This window comes from Neolamprologus multifasciatus, chromosome 7 (genome assembly GCF_963576455.1).
Source record: "Neolamprologus multifasciatus chromosome 7, fNeoMul1.2, whole genome shotgun sequence".
NCBI classification, from domain to species: domain Eukaryota; kingdom Metazoa; phylum Chordata; class Actinopteri; order Cichliformes; family Cichlidae; genus Neolamprologus; species Neolamprologus multifasciatus.
In genome coordinates, this window is record NC_140445.1 from 41,963,446 (window position 1) to 41,988,448 (window position 25,003).

Consider the following 25,003-nt stretch of genomic DNA (forward strand, 5'->3'; position numbering starts at 1 on the left):
ATATGAAATATGGCTGAAGTAAACTAAACTCTAAAATACTTAGTGAGTCATTTGTTTAATAGTAATTTAACATTATATAATTCAAATGTAAAACTATGAATTGTAATTTTAAATGGTTTAAAAGCATGTAGAATAGCATATGTAGGCAAGTCTATTTCTCCTTTTTTATCAAGAAGCAAAGACAAAAAGGGGAAAAAAAGAAACAGGGCAGGGTTCGGTGGTTGAATCATCCGTCCCCACCAATGCCAAAACCAAATCTACGCCCTTGACAGGAATACTATATGTAACACTTCTGGAGTCGTTACAGTATACTAGGACCAGTTAGGTTTGACTACTAGAGTAGTAATGAGTGTAGCATGTAATAAAGACCACAGACCAGAAAATAAGTTTAAATTGCCAGCTTGTTATTTTGTGAAGACAGAGAATAGACAGTTAACACACATTACGTAAAACATTCAACATCACACATTTAAGGAAAATAAGATATTTTCTTTCCCCTTTTTGTTCAGTATGTTCTGCTAGTTTATCCTTTTATTTGGCTTTAGAAGGATGTTATTTTCAACCTAGGTTATTGTTTTATTTATTTCAAGTTCTACGTTCAAGTTTATCCTTTGATCTATTTGAGTTAACACTGTTATTTAAATCAAGTTCAGTTCCCTTAAGCCCAAGATTTAATTTAATCTTGGTCTAGGTTCACCTTTCAACCAGTTCTCATTTTGTTTTAAACCAACAAAATTATTTACATTTCCATTAACACCATTACCGCATTAAAATGTAAGGTTGACCAAAATAAATGACAAAAATAAATAAATAAATGTAAAACTGAAAACAATTCAGCAAAAGGCTGAATGAATCCCTTAAACAAACAAATAAACAAAAGAAAGTTGTCTCTTTGTCCTTTAACTATTAATCCTGGAATTGCTCCGAATGATTATCCAGTGCTTTGAAAGTTCGCTGTTCTTTTGCAGAGGTGTATGGATTAATCCTACCAGTTTTTTCAGCGAAAGAGCTCAACGTCCAGCAGGGGGCGTTTTCCCTTTTCATGCTCGGTACAGTTCAATGGGTCCGTGGGTGGCTCGCCATCTTGTTTCTCGCTCAGCGGATCAAACTCCGATTCTAGCTCGGCATTTCCCGATCCAAACCTTAATGGCCTACCATAACAACAAAATAAAGTGCATAAACATTCGAAAATAACACACGAGTAGCCCTTAAATAACAGTAAAAGTCAGTTTTTTCCAGCTTATTTAGCCGTAAGTGAGGTGACGCTAATATGGCGTGCAGAAACACCGTCAAAGGCCTTTGAAGTACAGCCTGTGTGTCGGTTAAGCACCAATCCACCGTTTTTTAACATAAAACAGCATAAATCTGCTACCTTGACTTTCCATTTGCATGAAATGGGCAATATAATACAACAAAACATTTCTTGCATGAAACAAAATACAATTTCTGAACTCACCAAGTCCCGTTCGGTTATGTTCACAACGTCACCAAGGCAAGGAAAGGTCGGAAAAACAAAAATATATTCTCCAGAGTACAAAAATGGCTTTATGTAGACTTCTGGCTTGTTTTTACTATTTTTTTCACTCATTTCGGCAGCAGCTCTGCATTCACATAATCAGCTGTTACTATGCAGACAGGAGTAAGCTCTCTTCAACAGGTAAATAACTGCTTCATCCACTCCTAAATTTAGGGGATATATGAACTGCAGAGGGCTGAGAGAGGTTTCTATTAAAACTTCAGCTAGTTTCTCCAGCAACTTCATCACAAGTGAGGTAAAAGTTGAAGGGCTCGTCTGTACAAGAGCCAGACAAGACATTTCCCACAACGCTGGTAACTTCTCCTGCTTCAGATTCAAGGTCACAGACAGCTGGCTGGCACAAGCCCAGAGAACCGTGGGGTTTGATCAAGGTCTGCAGCCTTACCCTCGTTCAGTCTGTCTCAACCTGGTCAATACTCATCTGTTGTTGGGCTGTGGAGTCAATGTATTAGTGGCATCTGTATACAGCATTACTATTACTTTAATAACTTTTAATTTCAATTTCTGTAACAAAGGAATTTCCATTATGGAAAATAAAGTATGTCTTATCATCATTGGTTGATATACTGTTAACTTTCTGTCCAGTGTTACGAAATCAGTTTTACCCCTGTTCTTTTATTCGTCGAAACTTCCAGAGACGGCACCGGAACTCAGTAGTCATTTTCACAAAACTTTTATTCATCTTTATTCATCTTCATTTAAGCATGCACTTCTAGAAGGGAAGACGAGGCCGGTGTGTCCCTCTGCAAAATCTTCACCCCTTTGTTAGTTACAGCCAGCTTTATAGAGGCGTCCCCATCATAAAAACCCCCCTACGGTGTGCTGCAAACTCTGTGTCTGTGTCTATGTGAGTGCTCGTGTGTGACTGTGTATGCATACCTGTGTGTATGTGTGTGCATGTAAGTGAGTGTGCGTGACAGTTAAAACACTGTGGGTGTAGGTGACTCCCTAGAGGTCATAAAAAACCCATTTCCCTTCCAGACCACAGTTATCCAGGTCAAATGTTGAGACCTTTCACAGTTCAACTGGGGGAGGGGTCTCCTACCATCTACTCCTAAGTTCATGACAGTCAGGCCTTTATCACATTGAGGGCAGTGTCAGTGTCTCTACAATAATTCTACATTCTATGTTAACACATTTCTAAACTCTAAAATAAGCTAAACATTTCTACACCAGTAATAACAATTAAAGCACTAGAATACTGGCTTAGCAAGCATGCTCAGCTGATGGTTCAGTGGTAATAATACCCAAAGAGTTCTGGATGCATCCCCTGCTGCTGCAGGATTGCTCTCCCCCCGCTTCAGGACACCTACACCAGGAGATGCCGGACTAGAGCAGCGCAGATACTGAAGGACCCATCCCATCCTGGCAACAAACTGTTCCAACTTATGCAATCAGGTAGAAGGTTCCGCATCATCCGGGCAAGGACAGAGAGACTCAAGAGGAGCTTCTATCCCCAAGCCATCCGGGCCCTAAACACACACGCCCGCCCTCTCACATCATCTATAATTGACTGAGACAGGACTCTCTTCCAGACACTCTAAACCCAGGCACAATGTACATTTCAAATTCCTTTAATTTTAAATATGTTTATATTGTCTATTCTGTAAAATAGTCAGATGTCTATTCATATTAATGTACAGAATTCACCTGCTTGCTGCTACTACTGCACATTCACCCAATGTATATACTATATATATATATATATATATATATATATAATGTTCTTCCTCTACCCCGCCTCTTCATTTTTGCACATGTCGAGGAGCTTGTCAGGTTACATTTCACTGTGTGTTATACTTGTATAACTATGCATGTGACAAATAAAAAACCTTGAACAATCAGCAGTTCAACATCCGGGCTCAGGATTGAGCCTCTTTTCAATCACAAAGAGTGAAATTCCACCTTTCTCTGGAGCACTCAGACCAACGTCTCCATCTGCCAAAAAGTTATAAGCCAAGTACTATCTGAAAGTATGAGTGCAGCCATATTTCAGTGATGCATGTAGTACTCCTCTCAAAGTATCTGACAGTGAATAGGCAGTGGATCTCCTTATAGTTTAGCTGTAGTTCTGCTGTCTGCTCTGAAGCTCAGTCCATGGAAAAACGTTGTCTGGTGTGACGAGTCTGCTGCTACATTTGAAATTAGTTCCTAATTAAAATGAACTAATTTAATGATTTAATCTGAGAGATACAGATACAGACACTTTCCAGTGGCTAACAGGCGTTAGCAGCTGGTTTGATTAAACCAACACTTTGTTATGTTTTTCTTTAAGCACCAATACCAGTCCTGGCAAAAATGATGGAATCACATTTGGAGGACATTCAGCCTTTTCACTTTGCTACAAAGACACAAACCTTTTTAAACACCTCAGCTGAACTGTGCATACCGAAAGCAAATGATATCCTTGCAATAATTATTGGTGCACTTCTTCTAGATCAGATAGAAGATGACTGAGTGATGAAAACAGGCAATTAAATGACCATGGGAGGCACTTTTCTCACTCCATCAATAGAAAGTACATTTGGGAGGAGGGCAGAAAAATGACTGCTGACCCAAGTCGACTTTTTCATTTTTGTTGAGGACACTGGAAGAGTGATTCTTTGACTACGAGGCTAAATAGTATTGGCACAAGTGTGCACATCACGCGCACTCAGAAGTCATTTGATCCTTGGCTCGTGTGCCTTTAACTGTAAAACTAGCTAAATGTGAACTTGAAAACATTGCTGTGGTTTATTTAGTCATTTAGTCGGAGTGCATGCTGAAGCACGGGCTGTCCTGTGACTTCATGGTCGTCTTTGCGGTACTCTGTGCAGGTGAGAGGTTTTTAATCAACCAGAATCAGTGGCCCTGCTCCGTACCAGCAGAAAAGACAATCAATCTACCTGTAACTGAGTTCACTAGTAAGTGTTTTACTGTGCACATTAATCAATGATGCAGTGTATACTGGGATGGAAAGATTCACCCTTTCTGACACCCGACGTGTTAAAAACGACAGAGACAAACCAGTCATCCTCGTCTGCACGTTCAAAAGCTCAGTGCAGTTTAAAAAGTGAGTCAGTGTTTATTATCACCAGTAAAAACATGACAGCACCACACTTAAAAAACTTTTTCAAAATCATCTGGAAAACCTCACTTTAAGAAACATGTTCATCCTCAGATTTCCCAGATTCACTGGTGCATGCTTCAGAGTCTTTCTTCTGAGTGAGTTTAATTCCAACTTGGGAAAACAAGCAAATGCAGCTCAGGAGGGTCCATCAATCCAAGGTCTTCATGAACAGTTGTAGAGAGAACGAGTGCAAAGACGCTCCCGACATTAGTAAATACTGTACACTGACAGAGCCAGTACAACATAGCAACGGCGGTGCAACTGTGTGCGCCACAAACCGTGTTCATTCATTTGTTGTGTTAGTTTGAGCACGGGGAAACACTGTACACTGATCACTCATTCACACACTCACGCACATGAACTCACTGTTGAAGATTAAAAGTCTTTAGGTGCTACAGAGAAAATACAGAGCAGTGTTTGAATGGCAGTGAGCGTGTCTGCAGGACATACTCAACAAGGCCGCTGTGCTTCTCAGATTTCAAACCACTGAAAACCTCCTCAGCTGCACACATTCATTCATAATGTAATCATGTCACAGGAAATACAGAGGACTGCAAATGCACTCTGAAATGTTAATCAACCAGGTGTCCATTAGAGCTGAATCCAAGCCCAAAAAGTAGATCTTTGATGCTTATTTTCTTGGTGCTGAGTAAATCACTTTGATGTCACAGTTCTGTACAGTCTGCCACACAGGCTGCTTGCTGTGCGGTCATGTCCACATCCTCTGGTGACGAGCTGCACTGCTGCAGAGGTGAATAAATAGATCGTGTGTGGAGAGCTGCTAATGCTGTGACATCAACGAGGACTTTTAGAAAGTAGCATGAGTAATTCAACTTCATTTTAGCAAATGATTCTTTACTACCGGATAATTCAGGCTAAACTCGGCCTGCGCTGCACCCGTTTCTGTATGAACTGGAAAATCTCTTACGAAGAAAAAAAACATGAACAAATAAAACCTAGCACTGCAAAAGCCAGAAACCTCCATCACATCATTGACTATTCAATACTGCAGTGAACATATTCTTTGCTTTCATTTCATTTTGCTGGACTTCTGAGGAAAATGACTTAAGTAAACATGGCAGCTCTTAGTTTGATTTCTTACTGGAATGGTTTGACTCATAAGACACTAAAGAAACACACGCACACACACAGTCTCTGTGTTTGTATGTCATCAGGAAGCACTGTAATTGTCTGTGTTCAGACCTGAGTGGTGCACTGTGGGGTTTTTAACCACACCACTCACAATGATTCAGAGTGTGTGACACGCTGCTTCGTCTTCAGAAAGCTTGGTCCTGTGTGGCGCTTCGGCCTCGGCCACTCTCAGAGTTTCTCCTCCTGGAAGAAAAGAACAGAAATAAAACATGAAGGCAACAAAACTATTAACTTCATATTCAAGAAAACATTAAAAAGTTGCCCATCAGTTTATGATTAGAGAAAAATATTCATCTGTGTGATGAAATTTGCCACTACTGTGTTCTACTGCTTTTAATGTGGTTCCATATATACACAGACATTGCTGGTGCTCTTATTATTATGGGAACTTCACCATCATTAACACCACCACCATAATGTTGTGTGGAGCCTGCTGGCTGGTGTCATTGTCATTCAGCTGTTCAACGATTACATAGCATCATCTTAGATATATAACTGCTGTCATCACTCTTATTATGACCAGCAACGCAAACAATAATTTATTTAATAGCAATCGAAATAAACTGGGCTTAGATTATTTGGACTAACTCTCTGCAACCCTGAGTGAAACAGTGCGACTGTAAACTGATGTGAGGGGCAGCGTCGACACCTGCAGGCAGACAACAGCAGTGAGGTGTGTGAGGCTGGAGCAGGACTGTGACCAAACTGCAGTGTGAACTGAAACATCACTCAGAGGCCTATACAGCTAACTGTATAAGTGATGGGTGGGAGATAGAGGGCAGATCAGTAGTGCTTTAATGGTCTGGGAAAAATCATGTGCCTCTAAACCTGAATAAGGCCAGGGAGCTGGTGATCGAGGACAGCTATCCACTCCCCGTGTACATCCTGAGAGGCTCAAGTGGAAAACCAACACAGAGGCTGGATACAAGAAAGGGATGAGCAGCCTCCGTTTCCTAACATCCTTCTACACGTGCAGCATAGTGTTGGCGATTTCCTGTCAGTGGGTTGTGGTGAGCACAGTGTCCTCTGCTGTGGTGTGCAGGGGCAGCAGCATCAGAGCTGGTGAAACCAACAAGTGATCAGGATAATAAATGATGAGGAAGGCTGGCTCTGTGTTGGCTGTTATGGACCACAAACAGGACACACATCACCCTCTCTAACACGCTGAATCAGTGCGGCTGCTATAAGGACAGATACAGGAAATCATTTATCCCACATAACTCTATAATAAAAAAATGGACACGATTTTAATCTGCAAATGTTTGTAATGTTTTAGTAACATTACATTTCCTGTTTACTTAGTTGATTTTTTAATAATATTAGTACTGCCACCATTATACTCTGGCCTGTGGAGCTTCTTTGCTTTGCTCATGTATGAAAATTCACACATGCGTGTTCAATTATCATAAATCTTTTTATCTTCATTACATAACTGTATATAGTGAGAAAGCAAAACGGCTGCTCATAAACAGCAAAGAGATGAATAACGAAACACGTATTCATTGTATGACAAAATAGTCAGTGACTGTCACTGTTTGATCAGCACTTATTCACACATGACATCATCACATTCCTGTGATCCCCGAGTGTCACTGCACTGATAACTGAAAAATGTATTTACAAAAAACAAAAACATACACATAATGTACACACAACACTGCAGTTTTTCTTTGTTTTTGTTCTTTTTAAATATAATGTAACCTGTAAGTATTTGCGCGTCATAAAGTTTCTTCCAGACTAATTCATGCATCCAAGGTTAGGGAACATACATTGATGCACTACAATCGTTATCATTGTTTTCTATCTAACGCTCACACACTGAGCTCTTGCTCAAGGAGATTTGGCATGCAGACTGGAGCAGCCAGGGATTGAACCACCAACCTTCCAATTAGTAGATGATCTACCTCCTGAGCTGCAGCCACCACCAACATTATTACAACATATAAAATAACATCTGTGAGTTAGAGAGAGCAGGGCTCTGAACAGCTGCTCAGAACACTCTGACTTGTTGGAGTCTTTGACAGGGATCGTGGAAGAGGTTCCACCTCGGCACTCCACTCCTGGGAGACCTCTGTGCTCAGGTGGGTAATGATGATAGAGCTGGAGCCCACGCAGAAACTGGAGCAACAGCAAAGTCTAAACCAGAGTCTGCTGTGTTATTACACTTCTGTGCTTAGCAGGGGTTTGAGCTTGAGGTTTGCTCAGAAATATGCCTGGTAGCACAGAACCTTGGGCTAAAGGTCAGCGATAATATTGGGACTTGGGTGAAAAAAGAAGCAGTGCTGTAAAATATGGAAGTTACATTTTTCTTCTCTTCTTGTTTAAGGTGTATAGCCTGCACTATAAAGAACCTCGAGGGGACAGTTGTTGTGAAGTAACACTAACTAAATAAAACGCAATTGTATAAACTGATCACAACTTAGTGGTGAGTTGAATGAGCTGGCAGGGAAGGCTGCTAAACAGAACTGGTAAACCCAAGTGAATAACAGAGGTCCTGTCTGTGAGGTCCTTTTGGATAAATCTTGCATACTGGGGGCAGTTGGGGACATGGGGTCCAAATGGCCATTTTCAGGACCTCCACTATCAAACCAGTGGGCAAGAGCTAAAGCCACATGATCATTTGTGCCTGTCGTGGTGGTAACCTACAGACCCACTAGTGGCCAGTGGCAGTGAGGGAATAAATGAGGCTGGCATGGGCTTCCCAGGCTTGGTTGACCTCAAGGGTCTTCTGAGGTAGCAGATGGGTGTTGGAGGACTGGCCTGTGGCTTTGGCAGCTGCAGAAGCAAAACCTGGGAAGAGCTAGCTTGAAGGCAAGTCAGGCAAGCTGTGAGAGGACTAAGTAACATCTAGCGGTGAATAGTATGTTTATGACCGAAAAGCCCGAGTTGTGATAAAACCACACACATAGTGAAGAAGTTATGAAGTGTAACTTTGACGTTAACAAATGTGGATTGCTGTAACAGACAGTCAGTGACTTGTGTGGCATACTGAGACATTCCTCAACATACCTGGGATGAGTGTCTCCTGGTACCTCGAAGTTAGGCAGGCAGGTGTTTCCATGTGCTGACAAAGGCAGTGGGGATCAGTGAATAAGGTACAGTGGTGATGGAGTTCCAACTATCTGACGTGGGATCGTAACAGTCCAGAGTTTTACACCGCTGCGTCCCAAAATAACCTCCAACCACATAAAGCTTATTTCCCGAGGCCACGGCATGGCAGCTCATCCGTTTGGACGTCATGTCGCCCACTCGAGTCCACTGATTGGCTTCACAGTCAAAGCGATAAGCAGAGGCAGCTGTGAATTCTGTGTCGCCGCCCATGATAAAGATCTGGCTTCCCAAGACAGCGGCTGCCGTGTAGCGCCAGGGCTGAGGGCACTCGGCAGCGATGTTCCAGCGGTTTCCTACGGGGTCGTAACACTGGACCTACAAAATAGTAAGCAGGGAATTATGCAGCTACAGTGCCATCTCCAACAGCACAACACTCACACTAAATGTAGTATTGTTCTTTTACATCTTTATTACACAATGACTGAAACAAAGAACAATAACTGGTCTTTCAAAGAAAAGTATAATCAATAAAATTCATACAGTATTGGTAGAGATGCTTCAGAGAGGCAGGTAAGTAACAAAGAGGACCAACCTTGGAGGCTTTGTCTCTGTGTATGGTGGTCCCCCCAAAAACAAAGAGTTTGAGTTTGGCAGAGACCACAGCAGCGTTACTGACGCCATCTCTTAGTGGAGCCATCATGGTCCATTTGTTATTGAGAGGGTCATACCGCTCCACCTGGTGAAGAAGTTCGATACACTTAACACTTTAGTTTCATGTCCCTGTAAAGTTTGATCATAAAACAGTAAAATGCAAACCAAGCAGCTGGTCAAGCATCAGCGAAATCTCTGCACATGGTAAAGCTGTTCTTCACTCTTCTTGCCAACAGACAGTCTTTAAACTTGGCAGGAGTGTTACGGACGACCTGCTATACACCTAACCCTGCGCTCCACCCTGCCCAATAAAACATGTTTACATTGCCTATAAAGTTTTATTTTAACACCTGTCAAGGTGCAATTTTCTCACTGTCATTTATTATTATAATTTAACTATTCTGTAAGACTTTAACAGAGAATGCACTTTTGTGCAAAGTACCACTTTCTGTAACTTCCTGTCAGTTTAAAGTCAATGCATATACGCTTTTGTGGCTGGCTGTGAAATTTACAGAACAAATAAACTGTACATAAATATACATAAATTGACCAAAAAAAATCTGCACTTGTCAGTTACAAATAAATAATTGTTTATTTCAGTTTTAGGTAGAAGTCATTGCTTTTCAGACCTGTTTCAGAGAGACAGATGGTGAGGCAGGGAAGACACCAGCTATGGCTGTATGCCCTCCAACAACATACAGACTGTTCTCCAGCTCAGCTGATCCATGGCCAAACCTGTGAAAGGGAAGCAGCATGTTGTGTGAACTTCTGTCAGTGATGGGTTTGCGATGGTGCACTTTGTATTAAGCACTTTCTATATAGCTAAAGTAAGTTTAAACACTTTTCTATACATAGCGTCTATCCACACAAACTATACTTCTACCATCCAAGTTGCATCCAAAACTCATTTTATCCTGGAGCTCCTTAGAAAGCCTTGGCATCTGCCACAGTTCATGACATATCTGCCATGTTTACAGTCATGCTAACACTTTTTAATCCGTTCAAACATAATAGGGTGAAGTGAATGAAAAGCAATCTGAAGCACAGATTCACAAAGATAAACGTTGCAGCAGGAAAAATTGCCTTCTAAGCGATTTCTGGTTCAGTGGCAAGAGCAACGTCTGTTTTGTGATCATTTCTTATTGTTAAACAATTGCCAAGTACAATATATACAACTCTAGAATCTCACTTTGCTTTGGGCAACACATTTAGACCAATAAATGTCAATTTACACTCCAAATTTAACTGCAAACCTACCCTAAAAATTGGACAGTACTACTACATTGATCCAGCATTTCCCATAAAGCAACAAACAGCATACCTGGCTATTAGCATGGGTGCCCCTTTAGACCACTCTTCATGGACAGTGTCATAGATCCAGACGTCTTTAGACACTCCATTCTCTGATCCTCGACCTCCTGTCACATAAACCTTACAACCAATGGCGCAGGCACTGAACTCCTTTCTAGGGCTGGGAAGGTCTGCCTTCGGTATGATCTCCTTGGCTTTATGATCAACCTATAGATTTGACATAAATATGTGAACATCAGAAGTGGCCCAGTTGTTGCAGTCAACATAAAATGAGACAGAGGATGAGAAATACATAAAGATGAACTGGTGAATTAAATAAAGCGGAGTTAAAATTCACTCTGAATTTGTTTCCATGTTCACAAAGGACACGAAGATGGGGTTATGTCGATGTATTATGAGGTTAATCCTCATAACTCACCAATCAATGGAATTTTTATGTAATTTCCCCACTGATATATTAAATTAGTATTAGTCATTGTGCTGAGATTGAATTCAATCAGCAAGGAGAGTTTTGGTTGTGAAAACCCGACTGTGTCGGGGTTGAGATGGAGAAGATCACAGCAGAGACAGGAGAGATGTTTTACACAGGAGAACAATTAAATACTGGATGAATTAGTAGATCTATAGGTGTAAGCTTAAAATGAAAGAGCCGTTAAATGTCATGGCTTAATAACATAGCAGTTCAACTCACATCAGCCTGAGAGAAGTGACACTGACCGTGCATTACATGAAATCACACCACACAAGCAGAAAGGTCCTTTTACCTGATATATCTTGTCACACATGAAGGTTTGGCCTCCGAGTATAAGTAGCGTATGTCCTGCCTTGCGTGGTCGGGCACAAGGACTAGTCACTACTCCATCATTCTGAAGGATTTTCTTCTTACACTGCATTGCCTCTTCTACTATGGACCTGCAGGACAGTCAGCACATCAGCTGATCTTTACTGAAAGCGTGGAGAGTCTGTCAAAACCACAGCTGCTAGCTGATTTCTGTTTAAATTCACACTCCTATAATAATAATAATAATAATATTTTAATAATATTTGAAAAATATAAATAGTAACAATAACAAAAAAAGATAACACAAAAGGAAACTGAACTGATACACAGATACATGAGAATCTATATCAAAGAAAGTCCGACATGATCTCCTCTGTGGTTTCAAGTAAGTGATACTGAAATGTTTTGTTTTTGCTTGATTGATGTAAAAGCCTGTATGCAGACAGGTTGTGATACCTGGAATCACCCTGCAGGACATCCGTTTCACGCTCTGCATCAGAACTAGATTAAACTGTATCGCCCCATCAAATACAGTTTGAATGAATAACTAAATAAAAGCAGGAATCAGTGACATTCTTGGTTCATTCTAGGTAGAGTAGTTGCTGTCACTTTTGAGAAACACCATTTTTGAGTGAACCTGGGTTCAGGTGGTCCATGGCACACAGGGTGTCACAGATCTGTGATGATCGAGTCACAGTCACAGCGAGGCTGCTCGGGCTCAGCTGTGTAATACCTTTCAAAAAAGATTTTGGCTTGGACTTGGAGACATTTCAGACAATTTGTATTCAAGTGATGGAAAAGTGATATCATATCAACTGTGCATGAACCCGGTTTTAAGATTGGTCTTCAAACTCTGTTGCTGATAGAGCCAACGATTAGGGCAGGATCAAGTGACCCTGGGAAGATGCTTTAGCTACACTGCTGAGGGGCTCCCCATGATGTACTCTACCTCCTTTCCTCTACTCACTTGTGTGTATATGCCACTATTGCATTAATTGTTATTAACCATCGTCTTCTCTCTTCCATTCATTTTTGTGGTCTGCTCCTCTTTTACATCTTTATTACCTTTTAAGCCTAAGAAACGTCTTGGCCTGTAACACTTTTCACTCAATCAGACCCACCTCATATGAAAAGCTAGTATTGAATGTGAAAGCTTAAATGTGAGATGAAACAAAGTGAAATAAAGAGAAGACACAAAGTTTACATGGTCTTGGTCTTATGAGCCTACCTGCTCCTCTTGTCAGCCATAATCAGCTCCTCACAAGCCACAGCCTCCAGCAGACACTCCGAGGGCAGCAGAGCCAACCTTATGCCTGTCAGCAGCTCTGGCAAATGAAGACGCCGACGCTCCAAGTCGTATCGAACCCACCGCATCACAGAGTTAAACACAACCTGCCATGAGTCAAATTACCAGCCAACATCAATTTATGGCTTCCAACACTGTACGAGGAGCATTCTGTGGTTTGGTTGGTATTTGGATGAAAAGTCACTTCCAAACACAAATCAGTACGCTCTGAAAAAAAAACACGCCACAGACACAGGAGAGTCCCTGCGAGTGACGACACTCACCTGCTCATCTTCTATCTCCAGCTCGTCACTCAGAATCAGCTCCAGCAGCTGGTCTTTGGACAGACTGTAGAAATCCTCAGACTCTCTCACCTGAAAGCACAAATACTTATGTTATATGCAACATACACACTCTCTCACACAAACACACACTTTATTCAAAAAAAGGAAACTTTCCTTTATTTATTAAGTAAAACATTTTAAGCCTTTGTTTCCATTTTGATCATTCTGGTTTATAGTGCATGAAAACCACAAATCCTCCATCTCTGTCATGGTCTCCGTGCCTGCCCGGCCGGCCCCACAAGGCTACATGTGTTGTTTGGTTTTCTCTCTCTCCCTCTCTGCCTGGGCGGAGCTCACTGTGGGCTCCCGCCCTTGGCCCACACACCTGACAACAATCAGCTGTCATCACCAAGGAGCACTATTTGAGGCTGGAACACAGATCCTCTCGTCGCTGGATGATTGTACTACAGACGTTAGTGATTCTCCCAGCTCCTGTGAACCTGTGCTTTGTGATTTGTGAGTGACTTCGATTTCTTCTGCTACAGAGACTTTCCTCCCTGCCGTGTGAACGTGTGTGAGTTTGGGCAAGAAGATGTGAGAGAGCTTCCCCGTGATTCCCTGGAGTTTGGATTTCCCTTCACTGTATATATCGTGCACTAGTGCTGTAAATAAACTGTTTTTGGAGACGTCTAACCGTTCTGCGCTTGAGTTCCTACTACCAGATTGTGACAATCTCAGATTATTAAAATATTCCACAGGATCAATCCCCCCACAAATCTGAAACATATGTTCATTTGTTCACTCAGTATTTTTTAATAAACTTAGAGAAAACAAGAATAGTCGTCTTTACCGTCTCATAGTGCACCAGACACATCCTCCACGACAGCTCGTACAGTCTTTTACACTGATGAGCATCTGACAACAGCATCATTCCCAAGCAGTTGGACGCGTGCAGGTTTTTTTCTAAGAACTCTGCTGCTGCATCCCGAATATCGTGGAACTGCAGCATGTCGCCAGCCTCCAACAACGACTCTGCGTTCTCCTCATTTATGATCACTCGGGAAGAGTAGGCAAAGTCCAACAGAAGCTCCAGGACCTAGCCAAGTAGGCCATTGGAAAATTAGCCATGCACATTACAGGACATATAACAGCGTGATACACTGCCTAAGACCAAAACACACTAAACGTGGGCACGTGTACTGGTGAATTTTAAGAGATCAAAGAATGGAAGAAAAGAGGAAGCAGGCAGTTTTTATTGTGGCTGTTTGCATATGTGTACTATACATGCAGCATTTAATGCGAGCCTGCAACCTCAGCCAGGTCTCCATTGGAAAAGACACTTTGATCCTAGTTAGAAATCTTCCTAAACTAAATCCTAATAAATTAGAGTAACAATAATTTTTCAGTGTCACCTGAGCCAAATCGAATTACAAGGACAATCTGAAGCCATTACCTAAACAGGATGACAGCCGATACCTGATAGCTGAAGGACATGCCTACCATTCCACTTTTAGAAACTAAAAACAAGTAAACCTGCAGTCTGAGAGCAAAGCTCTGCTGGGATATCAGGATACTATAAGGTCTTTGACACATGATGAACCCCAATCACTTCCTCTTGAAAAATTTGTTTGCAACAGGAAGAAATTTAATGTGAATTCTGGACTTAAGGAGCCTGTGAAGACCAGCTAATATGGGAGACAGACGATCCCTCTTTCTCATCCCCGCTCCACTAAAAGCTTTCAGAGCAGCCCAGTAGTAAGGAATGAGCCAGTCCACAGTGAGGTGGCAGAGGAGGTTATGAGATCCCTCATGATTCTGACCATATTGTGCATATGAAAGCCTGCTGTCCTTCTGATTTCTTTAATGTGAGAGAAAAAGGACCTGCTATGAAGTGGTTCAACCCTCTCTGTCCTCAACTCTTTACATGTATATTTCTTTACACTTATATTTCCTGTCCTCTAAAGATTAAACTTTAAGGCATACAATTAAATAGCATCCGACTTCAGGTTCATTTTATTGGATGTAGCTCAGGAGGTAGGGCAAGTTATCTACTAAGTGGGAAGTTGGTGGCTTGATCCCTGGCTCCTCCAGTCTGTGTGCTAAATATCCTTGGGCATGGTACTAACGCCAAGTTGCTCTCAGATGCATCCATCACAGTATGAATGTGGGTGAATGTTAGATAGAAAGCACTTGTGCAGGAAAAGCAGAGAAAAATAGTGTTTGTGTGAATGGGTGAATGAGGCAAGTGCTTTGAGTGCTGAGGTAGAGCTATATAAGATTATATATAGATATGTTTGCTTGTTTTTAATGAAAAGAACTGAAAACAAAAAGCCACCAGAGCATGCTAACCTGGCTGTTCAAAGAGAAATTCAGAGTAGTACCTCAGGGTGTATACTGTCTCTGAAATTGACGTCAGTGTCCAGGCTTTCTCGCAGCCCTCCGCTAAACATGGCTTCAAAATAACGACTACATGCTGCCAGGACAGCCCTGCAGAACACGAAAGCAGATGAGCCAGAGTGAAAGTTACAGGTTAGAAAAAAACAAACAAAAGGGGTCATCAAAAAAGACACTGCCAGCGTGAGTTTACCTGTGGCATGGGAAAGAGCGATCGCCGGCCCACAGAGTGACATCAGTAAACATGCATTGTTTTCTCATGGCGTTCAAATGAGTCAGGACACTGTCGGGATGTGAAGGCTTGTGGAACAATGAGATGTTCATGGAGCCTGTGCTAGTGCGGGATTTCCGATTCTCGTGAACAGTCATCGACATGGCAGCTTTGCTTGGTACCTACAGCACTCTCTCCTATACTGCAATAAAAACAGGGGGAGACAAAGGAAAATACTGTCACACTGTAGACACAGCTGGGATTAGCAGTATAGATGCGTGTATGTAAGTGGTCACAGTTCTGTGCACAACACACAAGAACTAAAGATCTAACCATAACATCACATTTCTTACAGCAATGTTCACATAATGCTACACTGTATTGCCAAAATTATTCACTCACCCATCCAACTTTCAATCACTTTCAGGGCCACAGACTATTTCTACAAACATTTGTGAAAGAATGTCTCACGCTCAGGAGCTCAGTGAATTCCAGCGTGGTACCGTGATAGGATGCCACCTGTGCAACAAGTCCAGTCATGAAATTTCCTTGCTACTAAATATTCCACAGTCAGCTGTTAGTGGTGTTATAACAAAGCAAGGTCCATAAAGACATGAGTTTGATGTGGAAGAACTTGACTGGCCTGCACAGAGCCCTGACCTCAACAACAGAACACCTTTGGGATGAATTAGGGTGGAGACTGTGAGCCAGACCTTCTCGTCCTCATCAGTAGCTCACAAAGGTGTTTCTGGTAGAATAGTCAAATATTCCCATAAACACAGTGCAAAGCTGTGAGGCTTCCCAGAAGAGTGGGAGCTGTTATAGCTGCAAAGGGTGGGCCGTCATCATGTTAAACCCTATGAATTAAGAATGGGGTGTGACTCAAGTTCATATGCGTGTGAAGGCAGACAAACAAATACCTTTGGCAACACAGTGTGTCTGTGCCCTGAATGGGTACAAAATGCATTAATAAAATAAAGGAAACGCACACACACAAAAATGTCAACTGGTTTATGCCCCACAATATTTTCAGGGACGGGCCTTTAAGGTGTTGCAGATAAATACATCAAAATAAAACCAGCAGAAGAAGAAGATTTATTCATAACACACGGGAAAAGACCCAGGGAAAGAAAGTTAACAATAAAAACCGATAGAAACCCTGAAAACCATCAATTTCCCACCCGAGCCTCAACTCTTGCAGCCCGGTACCAAACGCCTCACGGACCGGTACCAGTCCATTGCCCGGGGGTTGGGGACCGCTGTCCTAGAGTGAGGCACGAATGTGACGTGACAATGGTCAAAGTGAACAGTGAAAGCACAAACTGTTTTTTCGCCTTTGGGCAACACATTTTAGATTGTGGAGGTCACTCCTCCTTAGGGATGGCTAACTGGCTAACACCATCCCCGTCGGCCAATCCAGAGGCACTGCACACCATCACATCAGTATTTTAACATCCAGGGCCTTAAATAATCTCAGCACAAACCTCCTCCACCCTGGAGAGCCGGCTAACAAGGAGCTGTTAAACTACCTCAACTAATACATAACAGGCAAGTTATCCACCTCATCAGTCACCTGATGATTTGCCAGAGCTGCTTTTGAGGGATTCTGTTCTGGTCTGCTGGAGGTGGGAATAGAAGATCCTCTGTCAGATATTTCCAGCACTTCGTCATTATACATTATGCATGTCCAGTATCCTCCTCAACCATCTGCTCCAACTCACTGACAGCTCAGCTCCTCTCTTCACCCGATTACAAAACTGGACCTGCAACCTATAGTGTCCTGGTGCCATGTACACTTATATTCTCTCCCTCCTTCAGGTCACACTGTTGTAGCCCACATTAGTGTCTCCCAGTAGAGCAATGGACATGACACCCTGGGTTACTCTAAACACCTAATGAAATTACTGATGTAAATAAATAGAACACAATATTTCCTCTCAATTTCACTGCAGACTGATAAACAACAAAGAGCTAAAGATGGTCTTATTACAGTGGTGCTGTGTTAGCCAGTCACAGGAAAATAGGTAGATAGCCAAGACTGGAAGGAATGCTGGGTCAGCATCCCCATTGCTGCTTGTGTGTGTGTGTGTGTGTGTGTGTGTGTGTGTGTGTGTGTGTGTGTGTGTGTGTGTGTGTGTGTGTGTGTCTACATTTGCTGACACAGAGTTTTAGAGTAAAGTCATACCCCTTCAGTGACAGGGTGTGTGCATGCAGACTTGACCAGTGTGTGCTGTGAATGAACAAAGGATGGAAATGCTAGCACATTCAAACAAAGCATGTTGTGGACAACACAGCAGTGCAGCACAGCTCTCTCACACACACGTGAGCTTCTGTGTTGTCATCTCTCCCTTTGGGAGGGCCACAGTAATTAGGGCCGTTTCTGACACACCTTCCAAGGGGATGATGGTGGATTCTGACTTGGTTTTAGGATTTGAGGTTACAAGATTTTTTTCTGACTCAGAGCGGGGCTTTGAGAGATGATTATACATTTAGCTGTCATCAGTCAACATACAGTAAAGGCAATTCATCTTTGTTACCTTATATGGCACACACAGCTGTATTTTTTTGTGGTTTCTGATTATTCCACTGATAAAGTTTTTAAAGAATCCCTGTTATACGAAGGAATATTAGAGCCATAAAAAGAAAAATATATATATTATTGTTACTTTCAAGATTAAACCTAAAATAATATTTGAGAACAAAGTTGAAATCTGGAGATTACAGTCGTTTCAAACGTGCTCGAGGCTGTAAGCATCTGTATCGTTGCATCTGTCCAGTGCAGCCATTTCATTTTGGACAAATCCGACCAACTCCTCCACGTTTGTGTTTTTTTCCCCGCCTTCTGACCAGATGCAGCTTTCTGCACCTTCTTGTCCTTATACGCATCACCACGCTGTGTTTATGTGCTAAAACAGAAATAAGTTCAGATCAAGTTCAAGTTGCTCATGCTTATAGCTTCATGCAGTAGGGAAGGTGTATGTTGTAGACTAAAACACAAGAAGATATCTATTCAAGCTGTCTCACTAACTTATCTCCACAGGGTGTTTTCTGTGGCAGATGTTTGACTCAAAACAACTTTAATCTCAACATTTTGACTTTATTCTAAGAATAAACACTATTTTTTTTTCTTAATATGGCCCTAATACTGCATTGTACTATCAACAACAGGATTAACAGGTAGATGTTTTCTTTGGCGTTGTTTAAAACAAAGCAGTAAAATACCATAGTTAGAGCTGAGGCTTCAGCGGTGGTGATAATAATGATTATGTTGATCAGTACTGAGATTAGTTATTGGATCAGGATTATTTTTGATCTTAGTGAGGTAAAAGGACACTGCTGCCTTCCTGTTAACTTACAAATCCTTGCATAAAAATTAACTGGTCCTCTTTATTCACCCAAATTCAGTGCAGCTCTTAGAAGGCTTCTTTCACTCCATGCCATCCGTACCTGCATGATGGATGTAAATCTTTATCTGAGCTTATGTTTGGTGAGTCACCTTAGCAACCACTACATTGTTTGGCTTTCATCATACTGTATTTTGTGACATTCTGCTGTGCAGAGATCGTGGTCTTCTGCTGTGGCAGACATGAGACTTTTGTTTGACAGTCTGTGATATAGAGCACCTCACTGCAGTCAGGTGCACTCAGGTAACCTCAGGCTCTGCAGTGCAGGAAAGCGCTGTGACTGACACGTAAAGCTGTGTTCTGCTGGCAGAGCGTGCATTTCCAACACCCCTCGATCACATTCATTAATTGTTTGAGCATAAAAATCATGATTAAAATTAAAATTTGATCAACTTTGCAGCCTGAGATAATGGTTAGAAGGAAGAATGTATTAAAACAAAAATGTATGTACACTCACCAACTGCCCAGGGGATCTGCCAGTGTAATGCAAGCTTGGCGGCCTGCTCAGCCTGAGTCAACCACCTGTCGAGGAAGGGAGGGAGGGGTTAACTGATTGTTTGTAGACGCCACTCTTACCTTAATCACCACAGTTTCAAACATATACACAATGAGCCACAGTACTTCCTTCCTTTTTGATAGTTAATTTGGTGATACATATATATTGCAATCAGAGGGAAGGAGCTTTCTTAACAAAGCAGCTATATGTTAATATTACATTAACACTTAGAGGACTCAGTTATGGAAACCCAGAGTTTATTAAACAGAACAAGCAATTCTTGGACCATAATCTTCTGTAAATGACTGAACCATGGTGGGCTGCTGTGGTTGTTCTTTTCTGTTCAACTTTTCACCCCATCTTTAATTGACCTTCACCAGAGGAGGCTGGTCCACAGAGGCAGGGCGCTCGCTCTATGTCCATCTTTGAGAGATGAGGGAGAGCAAAATATGCGTACAGTGTGATTGGTTCTCATCTTCTTAAGTGGTGTACCAGAAAAAGAACGATGCACTAGCTGTAGAGCAGCTGCAGCCAGCTGTTAATGCATTTCAGACAATAGGTGGAGGTCCCGCTACTGCACGCTCATTAAAAACAGAAGCATGCTGGTATTTACGTGTTACTGCTGGTACATGAAGCAGTGGTGAGTGTATGTTTGGGCAGATGGATCCTTACAGTGTGAAGTGCAGTTTTTATAAGTGCAGAAGGTTTTTGCAGGGGCCCCAGCATGGATGGGTGAAAGGGTTTTTGTGCACAGGCGCAGTGTGCTGAATGTGGGTCGGTGTGTCCAGATTAGCTGAGTTTCTTGGACACGTAAAGGCAGTATTGAATCCAGGCAACAGCATGTGTGCCCAACAGAAGGCTCATACAAACTCCACATCCAAACAGCTCGCCACACATACACACACGCTGTTACACACACGGTGTTACAGCACGCACACACCTATCGTTCACCAGTGGAATATCAACACAGAGGCTGAATAGATGGAGTGCTTTAAAGAGAGCAGCAGTCAGTAGGCCTGAGCTTGTTTACCCATAACTAACATAGCTGAATCTGTTGCCCTGAGCCACTCTGTGTGTCTGTCTGATTGAGCAAGTGATTCACTAACAAGTAGCCCTCTCCTGGGGGCCGGGTCCATGTTATTTCTAGGTTATTAAAATTCACATTTACCCACCTGGACAGCTAAGTAAAAAGCACACGTCCATGCCTGCTATGAGGAGTTAAGACAATCAAAGGTTTCCTTCTGCACTGCAGCCAAGCTTGGCTTTGTTAGTAACTCTGTGTGTTAAATGGCTTTGACATATAAGCACAACCTATTAAACAACTTAGCAAAAACCTCAATGTGCTTAGTGAGTAAATACTGACTGACATCCACACCAGCATGGCCCACCCAGAATTTTTATGTGCAAGAAACTGAAGAAGAAATTAGAAGCCAAAGGTTTCCAAAACCCTTTAAAAAAAACAAAGGTTTTTCTTAGAAAACATTCAGGACAAACGTGGCGTCACGAAAAGAAAGTAATTAGGTCTCAGATGATTTAGAGACAAAGGATAAAAGAGAGAGAGCTGCTCAGCTGTAAGACACAAGCTACAAAGTCTGAGAAAAAGAAACTCTTTAGGTAAAATTTATTGAACTTTACGCTTTTTAAATATCCAAATAATTGTCTAGAAAATCAATTGTGAGGTGAGGAATCATTCCTTCTCTCCTTTCAGCTCCTCCATCTTCCCCCTCCCTACCTACTATCCTCTGTCACAACAACCCTCTCCACATCCTCCTCCACTAAATCCACGAACCACCTCTGAGGTCTTCCTCTTGCCTGGCAGCTCCATCTTCATCATAGATGAAGTCTGATAGATCTACTCTCCCTCACCTCTGTCTCAAACTCTGTCTCTAAGGTCAGAGAGACAAATACAACGTTTCAGAGTTCAAAGTGTTGTCTGATGCAGCCGCTTAACTCTCACAGGCTAATCAATAAAAACAGATCACATATCACAAATTATACCAATCAAATACATGAAACATGAAACCAAGTCTTCACATGCGCACTCACATCTTTCATGCTCTGTTTCCTGACCCTGGTGCCTGACATGGACCTGCTAACATTAAAGATGTGTGCAGCTCAGCCTGCTTCAATCATTTATCACAAGTTAAATAATTGAGCAACAGTGTTGCATAATCGGAGAATAGTTACAAAAGACAAACGTCGTCCTGAGAGAGTGTGGCAGAGCTGCTGTAGCTTCCGAGAAACAAAGAGCTCCCTGACAGAAGACGAAAACTTTCACTTTAGTCCAGCAGCATCTGAGGCCACGGAGTTAGTTAGCCGTCAGTGAACATGCCCCCAGTGGGCCACCAGCTCCAGGCTGTGGATGTGCTTAGGCCGGTTCCTGCCTGTGGGGCAGCCGAACATGCACTTCCACAGACCTGTCCGGAATTTCAAATGGGAAAAATCGCGTTCCGCTGGAATGGCACTGGACCAAATGGCTTCCGTTTAGCTTTGCTATGCATCAACTTGGGTGCTGTTGAGAACCTTTGCGAACAGCCTACACTTGTCTTAAAGCTTGTCGTTCACACACAGACACTTCGAGTCCATACGAATTCGCAAGCTGACCGTACACAGCTCTGCCGCTGAAGCACTGACGCTAATGTGAGAACAATAACTGACAAAGCTCCACTCACTCCACGGTCTGGCTCCCACAGCAGTGCCAGAAGGAAGCTCTGCTACTCACGTTCACGTCAGCTGCAGGTTAAATCCACGCAGTGTAAAGTTTCATGTCTCCGCTCACGAACAAACATCACACTCCCGTCACAGCAGCTCAACTACCTCTCCCTGTTCTCCTTCTTCTTCGGTAGCTTGGCCCGATGCCTGTCTCACTGGCTGTGGAAGAAAGCCTTCACACTGCAGCGGAACCAACAACCAATGACTTTGGACTGACTCGTTGCTGGCGTTTCTAACACCAATCCCCAGCCTCGAGATAAACTCTCAGCCAATAACGTTGCACACGGCGAGATTTTAGCGGCGGCGTCTATCGTGACTGGCAGCTACTTAGGCCAATTATCGTCGACGTCGTTGTACGAACCACAAAGCTAGCCCCAATGAAATCCCCCGAGCAGCAATCACAAACAAAGAGAGGCGGCTTTAAACACGGTAGCAAAACAACTGCTTGTCGACACTACTCTGGTTTTAAAACAATCACCTGGCTTTAAATCACAGCGACACAGTAGAAACAGACATGACTAATCTGGTGATTTAGCGCAGAGAGTAAATATTGTCATTCCAGTTAACAGTTTCATCACTGCGTGCACTGTCAGGCCATTAGAGCTGGGAAACTTTAAACTGGATTCATTTTAACATTAGAGCCTCATGTCTCACAGCCCGATAGAGGAGACGTGGAAACACTGCAGTGTGCCAGTGGTGTCAGTAACAAGTTGCACACAGAAAACATAGTCCCTCGGCTGAGAATCCATCAGATTGAATACAAGCATCAGCGAAAACATGGTGCTCCGAGCCCACTTTAAACTGAAGCATCACCTGCTGCTCACGGTGTGATGCGTGTTACTCTCTCAGCTGCAGAGTCGCTGCTGCTTATGGTTTGAGAGTAAAGATTAAATATAAAAGCAGAATTTGAACTTTGTAGAAATTAGATGTCAGGTCAGAAAATTTGTGTAGGTGTCCTGTTTTAGGGTCACAAACAATTTTGCGCTCAAAAATCGAATTATTTATTATAGATGCTCATCAGGGAAATACAGAGACATTAGACAATTAAAAAAAACAACAACTTAAGATCCCCCGTAGAGTTCACACACAGAGGTCGGAGGGATCTTCCAGGGATCATGATGCTACTTTCTGGAGACCTGATTGGTCAGTAGATTTCATACCTGTTTATCTCTAATCTGGATCTTAACCTGCTCAGGAGCAAGTTACCTTCACAGCAGCAAAGATACCATAGCGATGTAGCCCCAGAAGAAGTGAATCACCTTCATAGTATAGAAACCCAGGGTAACCCTGAAGCTGTCTGGATAAGGCCTCAGGTCAGCTGTGTTTTGTTTTTTTTTAAACCTCATGTTTCCTTCTTCTCTCTCTGGTTCAATGCTTGGTCTTTGAAAAGCAAATGTTTCTGTTGATTATGCAACGCTCAGTTTCACTTTGACATAGACAGTTTAAAGATTTGCAACCAAACATTGTGAAAGACATGGCCTTACACTGACTACCCTATGCTCCAATTTAGAAAACAGATGGGCATTGTGGCTCTGGAAAGTGAAGCTGACACATTAACGGCTGCAGCAGCTGACTCTCTGCTTGCAAAAAGATCACAAACAATAAAGAGTTTGTGGGTTTAACCACTAGTTTCACATCTTACAGAATGCAACATACAGCCAAAACTAGGATCATAATTAGAATCAGAGCATACTCATATCCATTGAGTATGCTCAATGGATATGATTAACAAGAGGTCAGCTAGTGGCTGTGCAGTGTTTGTTTCTCAGCTAAATCTGGCCTGTGCTCCTGAGGTCAGGTTTCTAAAGGATAAAACATCAGTGGGAGACAAATCAGTCCAAAAAACCCCTAAATTCCAAGATTCTTTATTTGTCACATGCATAGTGACATATAAGTGACAACACACAGTGAAATGTGTCCTGAACTGCTCCTTGACTGTGCAAAACATTATAAACAATACGTACATTTAAATAAAAAAAAAACTGAAATGTACATTGTGCAAATGTACAAATGTACAAAGTGCTTTGTGCCATATTAGCACAGCAGTGTATTGACAGTGCAATGCAAGTAGAATAAACAAAATGACCAAAGTAATGTAAACAGAGTAATGTGACCAGAGTGACCAGAGTAATATAAGCAGCAGTGAAGCAGCATCCTAGTTTGGGCTGTAGCAGCATATTACGTAATAATAAATCAGATATGATATGAAATATGACAGTGAGAATCCTAAAATGTGACAAGAATATGATATAAGGTCCTGTTCAAGGCCCTTGTGGTGATATTATGAGGGGAGTGATCTCCTGGGTGTGGGAACAGGTGCGACACAGCTACACAGATCTTTTGTCTACAGTTTCAGGCTGTCACAGGCTGTTTCAGAGCTGCTCGGGCTTCTTATGTGTGTTTCTGGGAAGCCTAATCTGGTCTATCTGCCCTTGAAGCTGTCCAGTATTTTGCATCCAGTAGTTTGCTCTTTATGATAGACTTGAGTAATAATATGTCTGCCTCACGGACAAAGCTTTTTCTTGGGTAGATGTTCAAGATTTTCCAACGATGGAAAGGATGCTGTGACCATCTCAGACTGTTCTCTTCCATTGACAACCAGGCTGTTTTTGAAGTGAAGCAGAG

The 25,003-nt window shown here is 42.3% G+C and overlaps 1 protein-coding gene across 4 annotated transcripts; it reads right to left on the minus strand.

Moving 5' to 3' along the window:
• Positions 1-4,345: 4,345 nt before the first annotated feature.
• klhl25 (kelch like family member 25) lies at positions 4,346-22,606 on the minus strand. Of its 4 annotated transcripts, none has more exons than XM_085166246.1 (13): positions 22,484-22,606; positions 19,628-19,692; positions 15,749-15,968; positions 15,543-15,648; positions 14,012-14,257; positions 13,162-13,251; positions 12,821-12,984; positions 11,576-11,723; positions 10,822-11,018; positions 10,130-10,235; positions 9,442-9,585; positions 8,808-9,224; positions 4,346-5,981 (listed from the first exon to the last, which is right to left on the minus strand). In XM_085166246.1, the coding sequence occupies exons 3-12, from the start codon at positions 15,928-15,930 to the stop codon at positions 8,838-8,840; spliced, it is 1,770 nt and encodes a 589-aa protein (XP_085022372.1). In that variant the 5' UTR covers positions 15,931-15,968; positions 19,628-19,692; positions 22,484-22,606; the 3' UTR covers positions 4,346-5,981; positions 8,808-8,837. The 4 variants fall into 4 exon arrangements, with proteins under 4 accessions (XP_085022372.1, XP_085022371.1, XP_085022369.1 ...); XM_085166245.1 differs by having other exon boundaries at positions 15,749-15,963; positions 22,389-22,602; XM_085166243.1 differs by having other exon boundaries at positions 22,389-22,601.
• Between the last annotated feature and the right edge of the window lie 2,397 nt (positions 22,607-25,003).

What these genes read in the sequence shown, in the direction of transcription:
- klhl25 (XM_085166246.1), bottom strand. Translation starts at nt 15,930, where the DNA reads ATGTCGATGACTGTTCACGAGAATCGGAAATCCCGCACTAGCACAGGC. An exon ending in GAGACAGTATACACCCTGAG is followed by an intron (nt 14,258 to 15,542) that starts GTACTACTCTGA and finishes CTACTTGGCTAG; the next exon opens with GTCCTGGAGCTTCTGTTGGA. An exon ending in TGGAGATAGAAGATGAGCAG is followed by an intron (nt 12,985 to 13,161) that starts GTGAGTGTCGTC and finishes GACTCATGGCAG; the next exon opens with GTTGTGTTTAACTCTGTGAT.